Source organism: Cryptomeria japonica, chromosome 8, assembly GCF_030272615.1.
Source record: "Cryptomeria japonica chromosome 8, Sugi_1.0, whole genome shotgun sequence".
NCBI classification, from domain to species: domain Eukaryota; kingdom Viridiplantae; phylum Streptophyta; class Pinopsida; order Cupressales; family Cupressaceae; genus Cryptomeria; species Cryptomeria japonica.
In genome coordinates, this window is record NC_081412.1 from 458,234,284 (window position 1) to 458,235,493 (window position 1,210).

At 41.4% G+C, this 1,210-nt stretch overlaps 1 protein-coding gene across 1 annotated transcript; it reads right to left on the bottom strand.

The window, feature by feature from the left end:
• Window positions 1-378: 378 nt before the first annotated feature.
• Window positions 379-999, bottom strand: LOC131857722 (uncharacterized). The gene has a single exon (XM_059210431.1). It carries the CDS (start codon window positions 997-999, stop codon window positions 379-381), a length of 621 nt encoding a protein of 206 aa, XP_059066414.1.
• Window positions 1,000-1,210: the final 211 nt, after the last annotated feature.

Sequence of the window (1,210 nt, forward strand, 5' to 3'; positions counted from 1 at the left end):
TAAAGCAACCCCTCCATCATTTTTTCCTTCATCTATCTCTCCATCCTTAAGTTGCAGGTCAGAAGTATTAGGCTTCAAATAATCTTTAGCAATACATTGCTCCAATTTATCAGTACCATCATCACTATTTCCTTCTTCCATTTCTCTATCCTCCTTTTGCTGGTCTAGAGTCTTCGGCTTTAGAATATCATTAGCACCACCTTGCTCTAATTGAATTGGAACAATTGCAGAAGATCCATTTGGACCCCTTTGACCAACATTATCCTTAAAAATAGGGATGCCATACCCAATCAGAACCCTCGCAGAAGATATAGGACAAGTCTCAACCATGCCAGCATCGCCCTAAACCTCCTTAGTTTTTTTCTCTCTCCATATTTGCTATCGAGGGTCACTCTTGGGGGAAACATTCTTGTTATTGGGGGAAACATTCGTGTTGGTTTGTAGAGGACATTTCTTATCCCAGTGCCTATACTTTTTACAATGGAAGCAAACAAATGATATAGTCTCAAATTCCACTGGCTGAGTCCATTTTCCCAACTTAGAAATGATATCCACCGAGGATGGGAGATCAATATTCTGACTAATACAAATATAGATCCTAGCGTAAACCATTCTTTTCCTGGCTGCCATCATTGGGTCAACAGATAAGAGTTCTCCAAAGGAGCTGGCCAGACCCTTAAACACATCCTCATGCCAAAATTCCAAGGGAAAGCTAGGCACTCTAACCCAAACAGGGGCAGAAGAAAAACTACCATCATTCAAATCTAGATTGGGAAACCAACACTTCAAAGCCAAAGAGGTCTTCCCAATAACCCAAGGGCCTCCACAAAGAACAACATACAAATCTTCTTCACAAGAAAAGGCAAAGGAGAAAAAGCCTTTTGGCATAGCTGTTATTTCGATCTGACCTTTCAAGCACCATTTCTTCTTGGCAAAATCTCTAACCAAATCAATGTTAGGCCTAGGGCCCATGAACTTGCCAACTAATGATAGAGCCATAATAAAGATGTTATGATCTATCACCTGATTAGGGACAACAATCACAAATCACCTAGAAGCTGGCTTTGAAATATTACTAACAGGAGAGATTGCCGACTTACCACGAGGTTTAACACCAAAGAGGGAGGACCAAAGTTTATCAGCAACCTGACCCCCCTTATCACGAGAACCCCTACCAGGATCATCTAGAATCCCCTCATTTTGTGGGTCC

Coding starts and splice junctions, on each gene's coding strand:
- LOC131857722 (XM_059210431.1), bottom strand. CDS start 999: ATGGCTCTATCATTAGTTGGCAAGTTCATGGGCCCTAGGCCTAACATT.